This window comes from Phodopus roborovskii, unplaced genomic scaffold, assembly GCF_943737965.1.
Source record: "Phodopus roborovskii unplaced genomic scaffold, PHOROB, whole genome shotgun sequence".
Classification (NCBI taxonomy): Eukaryota; Metazoa; Chordata; class Mammalia; order Rodentia; family Cricetidae; genus Phodopus; species Phodopus roborovskii.
The window spans coordinates 17142568-17156299 of NW_026126482.1; the positions used below are offsets into that span (position 1 = coordinate 17142568).

General features: G+C 43.9%; 1 protein-coding gene across 4 annotated transcripts in view; it reads right to left on the reverse strand.

Annotated features, from left to right (window-relative positions):
• Jarid2 (jumonji and AT-rich interaction domain containing 2) overlaps positions 1-13732 on the reverse strand; it is a 179668-nt gene that overhangs the window by 17212 nt on the left and 148724 nt on the right. For all 4 annotated transcript variants that reach the window (XM_051194355.1, XM_051194354.1, XM_051194353.1 and 1 more), the window contains 3 exons: positions 7879-8114; positions 3103-4135; positions 1389-1891 (listed from right to left, as the gene is read on the reverse strand). In XM_051194355.1, coding sequence (XP_051050312.1) covers positions 1389-1891; positions 3103-4135; positions 7879-8114 — 1772 coding nt within the window. The remainder of the gene's footprint in view (positions 1-1388; positions 1892-3102; positions 4136-7878; positions 8115-13732) is intronic.

The following is a 13732-nucleotide window of genomic DNA, read 5'->3' on the forward strand; positions in this document are numbered from 1 at the left end:
TTGCTTGCAGCAATGGGACAGAAGAGCATCCAGAGGCATCCAAGGGACCAGGAACCTGCTGGTCTTCATCTGTCTCTGTTGTAAGTTATTTCTCCCTGAATAAACATCAATTTGGCCTATTTGTTTCTCCTTATCCTTATTAGGCCACATTACCTGTACAAATGCCTAAAGCCCAGAAATAAGATCTGAACTGGAAGCCTGGAAAGCAGCTGAGGTCTGCTTGTCAGGCCAAGCCTCAAAAAGAGGGTGCAGTAGGACCCAGGGCAAGCCAAACTCATCTATGAAGCCCTATGGTTTATAGTGGCAATCACTGCAGAGGGACAGGCTGATGCCTCAAATGACATGGCCACAGGAACCCGGCGGATGGTTAGTAAAGGTGATGATTGACCTAGTCAATGCAGCAGAAACCTGTCTAACTCAGCACCCCTTAGAAGGTGCAACAATAGAGTCAGACCAAGAATTCCTCCCTCTAGGGATTCCAGACAGGTATCACAGGGAACCCTGTCAGAGGCTTCAACTGGGAGGGTTGTTCACACTCAGCATCTACGAGCTAGCCTTGGGGTGTCTTTCAGTATCTCCCCCAGCCCCATCCCCACAAGAAGACCAAAGGAGGAGAGCAGCTTCCAAGAAACACTTCTTCAGCCAGCCAGGAGCAGGGTGACTCAGGAGATTCGTGCTGGAAACGCCAGCAGCAATTTCTCTCTCCAGTCTCTCTCCCTCTTTTCTGTGCTGTTAATGGTGAGATTCGTGTTATAGATTTATTTGTTCCAACTCCCAACATCAAGACCTAACAGCACTGAGCTAGAGCTGGAAGTCAGCGAGCTTTTTGAATACAAAATAAGGAGGCCGAGAAGAGCATTCTCGGAGCAGCTCTGAGAAAAGCAAGGTTTACAGAGGCCAGGCCAAAACCAGAGACACAGAACCAACAGCAATACCTTGTCTGCTGTGTCCCTTGAATGTATGTAAACACATCATTTAGGGACACCAGGAAAGGCCCGAGAGGCAGACTTCTCACCCATATCCTATGGCACCAAGACTCAAAACTGAATCCTCATCTACTTAACTGGTCCGCCTCCCTAGGCAAGTCCAACTGTCTATTATTGGTGTGCCAGGTAGACTTCTGTTGGTGGCATCAGCTATCCCAAGAATGAGTGTGTGTCCCCTCTAAAGTGCATGGTAAAATCACCACTGTGACAACATGAAAGGTACTGTTTCTGTGTGCTTACACAAGATCGGATAGTATGGTGGTGCCTTAATAAGAATCAACCCATCCTCCAGAACCCAAAGCCAAAAAGTTTCCCTTCATTATATTCTCCTCTGTGATATTCAGGCACAGCGGCTCTGTCCCACCCAGGCTGCAGGTTATGGTCACTCCCAAAGCCTCTTACCTTATAGATGCACTTGTGGAAGTCACTGAGGACACCTTTGTCCTCTTCCTCCTCTTTGCCCACTTCTTTTTCCTGAGCGAACAGTCGCCGCCGGCCTGTCTTGAGCGGGGCCTGGCCCACCTCCTTGAGCTTGCTACGGAAGCCGTTCCTGGGTGTAACGCCATGGATGAGCCCATTTTTGGGCTCAAAGCGGGGCAGGGAGTGGAACTTGTGGCGGTCATTCTCTGTGTGCCCCTCTAAAGGCCCCTTGCGCTTTTCTAGGATCTCCTTCTCCATCAGCACCTCTTTCTCCAGCCGCCGGTGTTCCTCGGGAGACAAGGAGTCATAGGAGAGCAGGTACTGGCAGTAGGCCTCCTGCAGCTTGGCCAGCCGGTCCTGGGCAGTTTTGGGAATACGCAGCATGTCTGCTAGTTTGTTCCATTTTTTGAGGTCAGTCACTTGCTGCATGCCGCCCATCTCATTAATCAGCCGGAAAAAGCAGGCCAGGTCGAGCTCACAGCCTCCTAGGCAAGCAGTGATGGAATGGGGTGGGGTGGAGGAGGGAGAGGAAATGGTTAAGAAGGACATAAAGGAGACTCTCCTGAACCCCAAACCAGGGGCTCCCACCAGGCTGCCAGGTTAGAGCAAAAGCAGCTATGAACATCATTGAGCACTGGGCCATGGCTGCGAAATAGAGACAAAGCAAACTAAGGAGATATCATCTTAGGAAGGTGGCTAGCACAGTTATCTGAAAAAAATGAACAGAAGGAAAAGAGGTAGCCATGCATAGGACAGATTCTCTGCAATGGTACCCAGGTTGTGGCTCAGCATGGACTAGGGCACTATTTCACAGAGGGTAGAGGGACAGGAGCAGAGAGCTGTTGTGAACATCTCCGATGTGGGAGTCACTGCAAATGTGGGCAAAGACAAATCTCTTTCAATACCTTAATTCTCACTCTCAATGATTTATTCTTTCATCCAAGACAGAAACCACAGTTGCTCAGGGCTACTTATCTCAGAAGAAGAGAGTGTAAAAGGTTTGTGTGTGTGTGTGTGTGTACACACACTGGGTGGGACAGCTCAGTGGTACAACAGCACTTGCCTAACTTGTGGAAGACACACAAACCAAAAGCAAAGCCAACAAAACAAATCCATTTCATATGTTTAAATGTGGATCTCATTACTCTAACCACCTGGATGGGAAATGGAGAAGCCGCCTCACTGGATACAGGAATGCCTTTATCTCCAGAGAAGGTTCATTTTGTTCACAAAAATAAGGTCACCAAGGCAGGCCTTACCACCACCTCACTGGTGTCCTTATAAGGAGATGTTCGTTCAGTCAGAGAGAAGAAAGGCTCTGAGAGGACACAAGATGCAGGTGGTCTACTAAAAAGCCACAGAAAGACATTTTAACAGAAACCAAGCCTGCCAGCATGCAGGATTAGAAAACAATTTCTGGTTTTGAAGCCACCAGTCCATGGCATTTTGTTGCAGCAGCCTGAAATCCTCAGCCCATCCCTGGAAACTGCTCAATTCCAGCAGGAAGCCAGCCTGGGGATCTAGCTGCTAAAGAAAGACCCCTGGTCTATAGCCACCAATTCCAAGCTTTGCCACACCCACCTAGGACCAGAGGGAGAAGGGCTCCACTAGAGCTCAGAGATAACTTGAGGAGTCTACCCACTCCCGTGCTATGGATCATGGCAAAGCTGAGAAGTCTCTCAACCCCACACCTTACCTATGAGGGGGAGTTCATCCATGGTGATGCCCTGAGATCTGAGGTGCTTCTTTATGCAGGCTAGCCGCTGTACGTTGGGGCCCCAGCGCCGGCCCAGCTTATGGATGTGCTGGATCTGCGTGACAAAGCGCATCTCATCGTTGAGCTTGCACTCTGGCCGCCAGTCTGGAGGGGGAATCACACGACACATCCCGTACTTCTCCACCTGAGCGCGTACTGACTCAATGTAGATGAGAGGGTCATGGAACTCCTTGGCGGAGGGCCTGAGGACAGGGATCTCGTCCATTGCTGCCCACCCAGACTTGCCGATCCCCTTCTCTGGCTTGCCCTGCGGATCATGCGGCTTGTGCGAGGACTCGGGTTGCGAGGTAGAACGATTTTCACAGGGGGTGCCCTCTGCCTTGCCGTGTGCTTGTTTGCCCGGCGTGTTCTTGCTGGCTGTGGCCCGCTTCGGCCGATTCCTTTCCAAACTTCGCTCGGGCACTTCCTTCTTCGCGTGTCCATTCAGCAGAGATTTCTCTGCTGAAGCTGCTGAGGCCTTTTTGCCAGGGGCTTCAGCAATGCCTGCTGCCCCTTTCATCTTCTTGGGGGGTAACTGCGGTTTGTCCACCTGCTGTGCCTCTTCCAGTCTCCTCTTAGAATTCCGCAGCCCCTCCCTCAGCTGCCGCCCCCCCACCTCCTTAGTGCATGACTTTGGGTTCAACCTGCTGCTGGCCTTAAGCCCACTGGCAGCAGGCCCGGTGGACGTGGACGCCCCCCCGAGGGATAGCACCTGTTTGCGGGTTTTTGCATTGCTACTTTCAGTTTTCCCTGAGATTGTGTGGTTGACAGCTGAACTGGGCTTGTGGTGGGTGGGTCTGGTTCCCTTAACCAGTTCTCTCTTGGCTTTGGTGTATGTGACAGTCCCCTTGGTCACTGTGGCAGTGTACTTCACAGTTTTGGATGGCGAAGGTCTGACTTCTCGGATCTTTTTGGCACCGGTTGTACCTGCACCCAGAGATGACATTCGAGTGACTCCATTTACCTTAGACACCTAAGGAGGCAGCAGAAGCAGGGGCAAGAGAAAGAATTAGCTCCAGGCTCAAACAGTAAGAAAGGACCACTGTAGTTGCTGGTGACAGACCCGGGTCACAAGAGATTTGGAGACATCAGATAATCAAGGCAGAAAACCTTACTGTGTTTCAATGGAATTCTCATTTCAGGCTAACAGATGTCAAACATTAACCACACATTCTGCAAGTTCCAGCAGCTTAAGTGGAGTGCTGTCCACAGTCCCCACATACCAAGAAAAATGCAAAAGTGAAGTGTGGGTTCATGTATAGTAAATCTCAGGATCCAGGGCCTTGGAGCCAGAGGACTACCATCAACCATTGCTCCTTAGTACAAGGAGAGCACTTTTACTCTGAGAAGAACCATCTCTGCCCAAGGACCCCTTAGAACAAACAAGCAGGACAAAGCTACTTGCAAATCACAGCCCACCCAAAGGCATTTCCTACAGTCAAATCTCAAGATAAAGGCATATCCTTCAGGTATTTGAGTCTAATCATTTATATCAAGCAATTATTAATTAAGGGATCTACAGTTGGCTTTTATTGACCTGAGTTTCAGAGCACTCAACTAACAAGGTATGATGATCACCCATTAAGCATCAGGAAAACAAAGATCACATCTGAAAGGCAAGATAGAGATCAGGGTCATAACAACATTAGGACTTGAAGGCCTCTGACTGCCTCAGAAGGTAGGAAAGACTCCCCATATGTGCAGGATCCAAACAAGAAAAGGAGCCAGAACTTGCTGCATTCAAGTTCCAGCACCTGCTGTGGCTTCTGTGGTGGTTTGACTGAAAATGGCCCCATGAGCACATATAGATTTTAATGCTTGATTTCCAGTTGGTAACCTATTGAGGATTAGGAGGTATGATTTTGTTGAAGTAGGTCTGTCAATGAGGGTGGGCTGTGACGTTTCAAAAGCTCATGTTAGGCACAGTACCATTCTCTCTGCCAGCTGCCAGAGGAACAGGTTATAGTTCTCAGTTAACTCCCCAGCAACAAATGCCTGACTGCCTGTGTGCCACCATGTTCCCTGCCATAATGATGATGGACTGAAGCTATAAGCAAGCCCCCAATTAAAAGCTTTCTATTATAGGAGGAGAGACATTTGGTTATGGTATCTATTGTCCGAGCAATAGACTAAGACAGACTCCCTTCAACATTCTAGACCACATGTGGATCAGGTAGTATGGACTCACCCTGGAACAGTAGGCAAAGACAACCCAGGCAAAAGGTACTTGCTCTCCCCCTCCAAGCTTCCCACCCACCTAAAGTAATTCCTGTTGAGTTGTGGAGTGCTAAAAACCTATGACTGAGGTGAGTGGAAAAATCCTAGCTGAATCTAAGCAATATATCCCTTGATTAAATGCCACCCTCATGAATCTTTGGGACAGACTGTAAGTAATCTGGAGATACAACCAACTCAATATAACTAACTAACTCAGCCAATAACAAGGATTATGTGGGGGCTGGAGAGATGACTCAGTGGTTAAGAGTATTGAGTGCTCTTCCAGAGGACTCAGGTTCGGTTCCAAACACCAACATGGCAGCTTACAACAGTCTGTTCCTCCAGTTCCATGGGATCTGACACCCTCACATAGATTTATATGCAAGCAAGTCACAAATTAGCATAAGTAAAGAATAAACAATAAGTAAGATTTTAAAAAGATGACCTGTGCTGTGTATTAGTGTAAGAATTTCAACACAAGCTGACTAGGAAATAATATGCATACGATGTGCCTGTTTCATGAGAAAGCACAGCTGGTCTACATATGGTCAGCCCTCATCTCATCTCACTAAATAGTGCTCAACCTGAGTAGTACACTTGGATAGAAAAGAGCATGGGTGCATGGATGTTCAAAAAATGCATGAAACCCCAACCTGTCTCAGGAAATAAGACAGGACCCAGCCATGCCTGTCTGTGTATGCATCTCTAAATCCATTTTCCATTCCGTTTCACAAGCAAACAACACGTGGAACTGAGTTCAGCTCCAGTTCCTATCAAAGCAACAGTAGCGGGAGTGAGATGCAGGCAGTGAGCCACTGACACAGAACTGAACAGGGACCCACCTTGTGCTTTGTGCCTTACAGAGCTGAGCATCAGGGCCCAGTGTTTGGGAGGTAACCCAGCTACTGTCAGAGGGCAGCTCCATAACCACTCTCAGCTGCTATCTCTGGGAAGGTGACATCTTTGTTTCAGAAACCACAGCTACTACTGACAACATGCTAAAACTATTTGCTTCTCTCATGAGGCTTGAAAAGACTTAAGAATGTTGGTTCCTCATGCTGTGGTGACCCTCAATCATAAAATTCCTTGTTTTTATTTGATAACTGTAATTTTGCTACCGTTATGAATCACAATATCTGATATATGGAACCAAATGGGGTCACAACTCACAGGGTGAGAACCACTGGCTTGGAAGAATAGGTCTCAATAAAACGTGGAAAAGTAAATGGTAACCAAGTGTGACTTTACCACCTCAAATTAAAACATAAATACTTGAAAAGATCAAGACAAAATACTGTGTATGTGTGTTATGCATTTACATAAATCTATGCATGGACAAATACTCTGAAATAGTTACTAAGACCACATGTCTTAGTCTCCTGTCCCCCACATCCCTGCTATGAGCCCACCATTAGGAATCATAATCCTAGGGAAATTAACTCTGCTGAGATTCCTGGGAAAGAGAAGCCATCAATGGTCTGTGATCCCCTAAGACTCATCAATCAACCCTGTATGGTCAGAATCATGAAGGGCTAATGCCTTGTTACCTTCTTTCTTTTCTTTTCTTTCTTTCTTTTTTTTTTTTTTTTTTTTTTTTTTTTTGAACAGCAAACCCAGCTCTTCCTATTTGCCCCAATGGATCTGCCTGTATGACCATACTCCCTACCTCCCAGAGTGAGAGAAAATATGGACTATCTATTGTACAGGTCTTAAAAGTTACCCCAAAGGAACCTTGTTATTCAGGAGAGAGCGCAAGCACATAACTGTACACTACTGGTCTCTTAATGCAGAGCCCTCAGAGCAAATATACCTCATCCTACTTAGGTGGTTCAGCAGTGTGCCTGCCTCCCTACTCGGGACAAAGCTTGCGAGAGAACAAGGACGCCGGTGAGATGGTTCAACAGGAAAATACACTGGCATCCAAGCCTGCTGACCTTAGTTTGATCCTAGGACAAATACGCTGAAAGGAGAGAACCAACTCCTCTCACCTCCACAGTAAAGCTGTGCATACAAATACCAATGATTACATTACTAAATGTAAATCTCATTAAAAAAAAATTACAATCAAACAGGAAAATTAACCCAGACAATTAACCCAGACAAGGCTGTGCCAACTATAGGCTTATTTTAACACCCAACTCATGGTTCTCAGAATAAAATGAGGAAGACAGTGGTCGTTCCCATATTCTGTAGCTGGGGGAACAATCAGACATCAGGGACATAAAAAACAAATGAAGCGTGTCTCCACTTCCCATGAATTCTAATATCCTACACTGTAAGTTCGACCATATTTTGTGAGCTCAAGGCATCCAGGAGGGAAAGGGAATCCCTATCGGGATCTTCCTTCATAGGGTAAGAGGGGCACCTTGGCGCAGAGAAATTTTCCCTGTCCCCCTGTGTCACAAGTCCTACTTCTCCAGCTCCTCTGGCCTCATTTCACCTGGATGAGTGAACTGTGCAACCTCTAGCAATGCCAGAAAGCTCCATACTGAGCATTACCTGTTTCCGTAAGTCCTGAGCCGACCGATGTGGAGGGGGAAGTTGGTGGTTGGCAGGAAGCCCCTTGGCCAAGGAGCCCGCAGAAGGGGTGGCTGTGGGCTGGGCCACTGAAGCCTGATCCCTTCGGCTGTCTGCCCTGTGGTCGATGTGCTTCTCCTTCCCGGGAGTGGCCTCTTTGCTTTTGTGTTTTTGAGCGGGTTCTTTCTCCCGTGTTGACCTGTTGGAGCCATTGAAGACTAGAAAAGGGAGAGAGGGGAAAATGAAGTCATTACCATGAGTGGAACAACCCTGCCATTTAACTAAACTATTCAAAAACATTCTCTAAGGAAATGGCCAGCACCCAAAAAGAATCTGAAAGGAAAAGAAGCTGATTAAAAACCCTTTAGACATATCACAAGAATGATTTCCTATAGCTTAAAAAAGTTATTTTAATCCATTAAAAATAATCAATCTCTGTACAGTCGGTGATTAGCCATGGTGGCTTGTACCTAAAATCCTAACACTCTGGAAGCCAAGGCAGAATTACCCTAAGTTCAAGACCAGACTAGATACACAGTGAGTTTTGGACCAGCCTGGCACCCAGAGTGAGATTGACTCAAAAATAAAAATAGTTACTTTAAAAATTAAAAACTATAGAAAAATTCCTTCAGAGATCATAAATGTTACAATAAAAGAAACAGAGGTTGTACTTGAAAAAGTAATATTGTTTACGAAAGGACACTGCTGTGAAAATGCCCATGTAAACAGAATGTTATTACTACAAGGAAGAAAGTAACACTGGCTGCACCTGACCTACTGACCTTCGGCCCTTAGCTCAATATCCCTTAATGCTGAGATACTGGCAGGTTGTTAGGCTCATCATCACTCCTAACATTACCACACAAAACTGGATCTTACACCACTAGCCTGGGGAAAATCCCAAATTCAATATTCAAAGTATATTTTCTACTGAATACATCTTGCTTAACAAAATTTATCTTTATGGTAAAACATGATACAATACACAGAGCTATGAAATGTTAAGCTAAAGAACATGCTCAATGTCCCGAACATATGTATTGACTTTGTGAGAACATTCATTTTGGATCTGCTTTCTATAGGTACAGAATTCAGCGCTATTAAATGAAATCACGTTCTGACAAACAACTCTCCATGACACACAATATTTTCAAATTTAAAATAATCTAAATTTCCTTTTAAGTCTTCTTCTTTCATTGTTTAGGTGTAAATTTTCTTTTGCATAGCACATTTGTCCTATCTGGATTAACTGTGAGCAGCAATCATAAAGGTCCTTCCACGGCCATCAATTAAATACACAAAACAAATTTTGGATACTGAAATAAAGATGGTGTCTTGTTGCTTCTCTGTTACACAAGATGGTTCTAGATGCAGGGGAAATGGAGCAGCTATAATGGTGCATTTCCTCTTAAGTGTAAGTAACAAGCCACTGTCAGAAACCATCAATCACTCTCCCACATTTGTAGCCTGTGCCTGCCATCTCTGAGGAGTCATACTTAAATGTGACCAACAATCAAGAAAGTACATGAATCTAGTCAATTCTTGACTGTTCACTAATTTTTGTAAAACAAAGAATATAATTCCTTTATTCAGTGCCAGGATGTGGTGCCAATATCCTGAACAGTTTTCTTACTTACTTCTGCTAAGATCAACAATATATATACCCTGTTTACTTATAGCCATTTATTTTAGTTTAAAGGAGAATGAAACAAAATATATTCTCCTTATTTATCCCATCATAATCGAAGTATTCTTGGCTCTGAGATTTATTAGTGGGCAAGTGACTTGATCCTTGGTTTTCTCATTTGTAGACTGAGGATAACAGATGCTCTTACAAACAGTTACTAAAGATTTAAAGGGTCTATCTCAGGGAACTGCATCATCATAACCTGACCAGGTAGAGGGCAGTCAGCCTGAGCAAGACCCATCATAACCTGTGACCACTAGGGTTTATTAAATCTGCCACATTTACCATTTGCCTGCCAAGTTCCCTCCACTCCTACCCCACTTAAACCTTCCACAGGGATCTAGATAAAGCTTAGCATGGACACCATTCACTTGTTCCTAGCATCACCACTGATTAGCTTGTCACCCATCCAAGACATCAAGTACTCAAGCAAACAGGAAGGGGCAAAAGTGTTTATCTCCTATAGCAGAAACAATTCAGAGAGAAAAAGTTGGAGAAATATTCATAGAACAAAGCCTACACTAGGAATTAACATTCCTTTGCAAAGGAATCCTGCCAGCAACCAGCTCTAAGTTGTAGACAGACAGCATGTCCTCTTGACCTAAAAAATGAAGGTTCTTCCCCAGAACTGCCTGTATAGACCTAGAGGACTTTAAACTACTAATCCCCCTTCCCAGGAAAAGGCTGGAAAGCAAGGATCTGGAACCAGAGCAGAGCTGAGCTGTGCAATACTGGCTGCAGCGGGGGGTAAGGGAGGGCAGTGTCATCAATGCAGTTGAATAAGCCAGCTGCTCTGCAAACTGCAGCAGTGTGCCTGCTAACGAGTATTTTAATAAGATGTCCTAGGAAAGAGGAATGAAACAAACTGTGATTTGCAAACAAAAGATGCTTTTCAAATGAATCTTGCTGTAATGATCCTGCTATTTTATAGAGCAATATACCCCAACAGCAAACATAACCAAAAAGTCACACCGTGTGTTAAATGGGGAGAAAGGGAAAGGAATGATTGGGAAAAGACGATAAAGCCAAGGACAAGGTATATTTTGTGCTCAACAGCTCATTAATTTTAAGTGTCGTGGGAACCTGCCAGTTTTATTCCTCAAAGTAATTATCTTTTGTCTTAATTTGTAAGATTTTCAATAAAGAACGAAAAGGGAGGCTTTAAAAAAAAAAAGAAAGAAAGAAAAGAAAAAACACTTCACATTCTGTGTCCAGGAGACAGAAAGGCTTCAATGTATAGAAGCTCACTACAAACTGTCCCCAATTAAAAGAAATAATTGGACTAGTTTCTTTAAGCATCCATCACATCGAGCCATATTAGGAAGCTGTATTGTCCTCAGGTACAAATAGCTGTACATAATGAACAGAGGCTGGTATATTGATTTGTATACACTTACTCTGAAAGTTAAATGCTCTATGGACAAGTGTTTTCACACCATAATAAACAAAATCTGTAAATCCTAAGCCTGATATTTTGATTGAAGGTCACTTCATTCTTGAAAGGGAAAGAATTCCTTCCAACTAGGAGTGAAAAAGACACAGGCAAGAGAAGTTTCTTTAGTAATGTCTTTTACTGCAATTATGTGAGAGGTGGAAAGCTACACATCCATGGGGAAATTCACATTTAAAGCTCCCAGGGGTCCGGTCCAACATGAATGGTGCTACCCATGAGTTCTAGTCATAAACTGAGATCTGTGCAGGCTTAAGGAAACCTATGAAGGGGTATCTAAAACCATTGAATATTCTGGTTTACCAACACATCTGTTCCTGATTCCTTAAATGACAAACTATCTGCTAGCCTCTTCTGCCTTCCAAGACTTGCTTAAGTATTTTGCAGCAAGTATACAATGTGCTGTGTGTTCTTCAGAGAAAGATAATATGCAAATATAATGTGTGTGATCTTTTAGAAAGCTCTTGCTACAATGGCAAAGATGCACATTTGATAAAAAACAATTCCTTTTAAAGAGAGCCAACAAAGCCAAGAATCTGGTCTCTCACCCTGTCTTCCTAATAAACAGGACAAATGTCAGGAACAAGTAGTTACCAGGTAAATGCAGTGGTAAATGAAGGAGTCCCTGACATCTGATAAATGTTCCTCCACATTTTGCGACTCCTTTCTGTCTCACTTGACTTGATTTGGAACCCAGAAGTGCTATCCAGAAAACTTGCCCTGCTTGCAGGAAAACACCAGGCAAGCAGCAAATCATCCAAAACTGAAAGATACATACATCATTCAATCAAATAACAAGAACAATGGCCCTGTCTCACACCATTCCTTCAAAATAGGGGGTGAGTGAGGTAGAGAAGGAATCATAGGAGAAGTATTAAGAAGGGATGTATATAGAAAAGACAAGAGACCCACAAGATACCAAGCCAAACATTTATATGTAATATGTTATTACAAGTAGTCCTAACTTGATTGAGCAAGGCACAGGCCTTGTTACTGTACAAACGCTGCACTTGATTCCCTGGAGCCAGTTCAACTTTATAGAGAGAGCTTCTATTGTCTGAAAACAATGGGATGTCTGCCAACATTTCAGGAGGATTTGGTACCTGGTTTGCCCTGGGCCAAACAGCTTGGTAACTCAGTAGAGCATGCAGGCTTAAAAGCAGGAAAGTGGGAAGGGCAGCTCAAGTTCCTTTGTGCATTCTGAGAGTAAGAACCTTCAACACTCTCTGAGCAACTAGCCCAGGCATCTTAATGAAGTTCTATTGGTTTGCTATGGCTACAAAACCAGACTTGGATTCTGCATCACTCAAATAATAGTTACTGCAAGAGGAGAGAACTGCATATGCTGTGGTTTGTTTGGATCATCCTTCCTCACACAAGAGATAAGCTCATGCTATGCAGCTCTGACCAGCCAGGAACTTGTAACAATACTGTCTCAACTGCTTAGATTACAAGCATGAGATAACTACCCCTGTGTATACGAATTAAAGAATGGAGATTTGAAACCAACTGAATTTCCAACCTTCACTGTGGAAATTTAAACTCTCTAAAGTCACAATTTGGTTGCCACTGTCCAAAGATCTAAAAACGAGAATGCACTGTGAGTAATGATGTAAAATAACTACGGTCTTGGAAATATTTGTAAACAATGTAATCAGTAACTCACGATTCTAAGTTTTAATGGCTGTTAATAACTTCATGATAATGTGTCAGGACAAGAAAAAGACCATAAATCAAGATGGATGGTTTTTCCCTGAAAAATGATTATCTGATCCTCTTTACCCTAAAATGAACATTGGTAACACTATGAACCCTATCCTGGACAAATATTTCAAGGCATTAGCCCGCTCAAACATACCAGAAGGGCCATGGGGAGAAACAGCAGGGCAAATGGATTCCTACACTCAACTCCAGAAAACGGAAGGGGTAGAACATTGTTTTTGTTTGTTTGCTTGTTTGTTTTGTTTTTGTTTTTTAAATAGATAGTGATTTTGTAGTTTGGGGGTTTATGAAACTCTGCATTCAAAAACTAATATGTTCTGAAAAGGCAACCACATCTGGAGTAAACGATAAGAATTCTGGCTCACCTTTGAAATTGAATAAACAATCACAACTAGGGGAAAGACTCTGAAATGAGGTGTGCGCTCTATTAACAAGACTTGTTATATACAAGGTAAAGGAAATAAAAATACAAGGAATAAAAATACAAACCTAGGGAGGGAAAGGGTTTTGAGACAGAGAGAGAGAGAGAGAGAGAGAGAGAGAGAGAGAGAGAGAGAGAATGGCAAAAACAGAAACAAACAGTTCTTATGAGGGAGAGATGCATGGAGAATCAGGAGTTCAAGGTCAGTCTCAGCTAGGAAGCACATAGAAATTCCTAAATGTTACACTATAGCGACAACTTTGTAGAAGGAACATTAGGTCCACGATGCTCACAACTCTAAGAACCAAGGTTTGGCTCAAATACTTTTGGATCAAGCTGTAAGTCCAGAAGCCCAGAAAGTAGAATCCTACCAAAAAAGGTCCCAGGCATCATATCCAAGTCTCAATGCCCTGAGCTATAAATATACACATACCTGCACCCATGCATTTACACACCTTAATCTGACACTGATCACTATCTTGTGTGGTTGGGACTGGGTTGGACTAGGGCAGTCACCAAAAGTTGACAGTGGTGGTAGCAGCAGCAATGGCAAACA